The sequence below is a fragment of the Hermetia illucens genome, chromosome 2 (assembly GCF_905115235.1).
Source record: "Hermetia illucens chromosome 2, iHerIll2.2.curated.20191125, whole genome shotgun sequence".
Taxonomy (NCBI): Eukaryota; Metazoa; Arthropoda; class Insecta; order Diptera; family Stratiomyidae; genus Hermetia; species Hermetia illucens.
The window spans coordinates 159,352,459-159,354,004 of record NC_051850.1 but is presented as its reverse complement, the minus strand read 5'-3'; the positions used below and the strand labels follow the sequence as shown (position 1 = coordinate 159,354,004).

General features: G+C 36.0%; 1 protein-coding gene across 1 annotated transcript; it reads right to left on the bottom strand.

The window, feature by feature from the left end:
* Nucleotides 1-325: 325 nt before the first annotated feature.
* On the bottom strand, nt 326-1,263 carry LOC119649147 (cytochrome b5). The gene is made up of 3 exons (XM_038051159.1): nt 1,037-1,263; nt 820-948; nt 326-753 (listed from the first exon to the last, which is right to left on the bottom strand). The coding sequence occupies exons 1-3, from the start codon at nt 1,151-1,153 to the stop codon at nt 664-666; spliced, it is 336 nt and encodes a 111-aa protein (XP_037907087.1). The 5' UTR covers nt 1,154-1,263; the 3' UTR covers nt 326-663.
* Nucleotides 1,264-1,546: the final 283 nt, after the last annotated feature.

Here is a 1,546-nt window from a genome sequence, read left to right as displayed (position 1 = left end):
TGAAAGATAAATATTTAGCTTGTGACATGCAAGTTTCGATTTCTGGGTTGGTTTTTACTTGAACATTAGTCTTGCATGACAGAGCCTTGTCTGTTTACCCCAACACTGTTCTGTGGGAGAAACAGAATACAAAACCACATACGCATATTTTGTTATTCAAATTCAAGTCAATGTTGTGCTTTATATTCCGCATTATCTATTCAAAATTCATTCCGCCGTTTAGCTTTTTTCCGAGAAGGAGTTGTCCTGAAAAGGATCCAGAAACGCTGTGTACATTAGGAACTGCATCAATCCACTTTTTCTCGGGTCTTGAATGCATAATTTATTTTTTTTGCCGAGAACGCTTGGAAAATCTATCAACCTCATAAAATCTCTCATGTTTGCAGCAATACAACATGAAGATGCTCGTTCAACGGATGTAAAGCTGGGACGGAAAGGGGATGGAATCTGGGTTTCTGAAGAAGTGGAAGGGTCTGAAGTACATGTGTTTTGATTAGACAATTGGGATAGGGTTGTTATTGGATAATATTTTGAATTATTTCCAGAATGAGTACAGTAATAAATACAAACTAAACAAAATATGGTGAATATTAATAAGATTTCTATAAATTAAATCCATAAATTAATAAAATTAACATAAGAGTATTGTTAGGCATAAAAATATCAACAGCAGCAAAATATTCCTTTCCTCGGTATAGGCTCAGATGTATCCACGACAACTTTCGCAGCACCGTTGGGTTCGATTCTATCTTCCTGAAAAGAGAAAATACAATTCACATTATCAGCCATACTTTACAGAAAGATAGATTCAAGCCCTACCTCTGCCAATTCACCAATCAAATACTTCTTCAGATCCTTATAAGCACTTCCTGAATGACCGGCACTTTTAAAATCCTTGGTAGCGTCACTTCCAGCATGTTCCATAATTAATTCCCTCCCGCCAGGATGCTGAGAAAATGAAAAGGATTCAATGAAAAATCAATTTGATACCCTCCAAAGCACTGTTAATCGCTGTAATAAAATTCACTTGAATTACCTCATCAATAAATTTTGTGACATCGTAAACTTGATTGCTAATAATAATCCAGACAGTGGGTTTATCGACACCATTATTGTAGGCAATATCCTTTAAAGTGTACGTCGGTAGAGCCATAACAATTACAGGTACTGAACGGAACTGAGTACTCCTGCAAAAGATACTGCAGTAAAGATACTGTCGTGTAACTGCCCTGAGGAGTAGGTACAGACTAACAACGGCCAGTCTCGGTGGCCGTGGTCAAGATGTTCACTTGTGCCAAGGTTGGTCTTTCTGTTAATAGAACTATTGATAATATTATCGCTAGTACGTGCGCTTTAACTGAATAAAAAATTCTCTACGCGCTCGACAAATAATCACGATAAAATGATTATCTTTTAAGAGACGCATATTTAATAAATAAAAATGCTGATAAGGCGGTTGATAAAATCACGTTTCTAAAAGAAATTTTTATTGCATTCCGACTGACAATGTATGAGTGGTTTGATTAATAAGATATGATGTATCTTT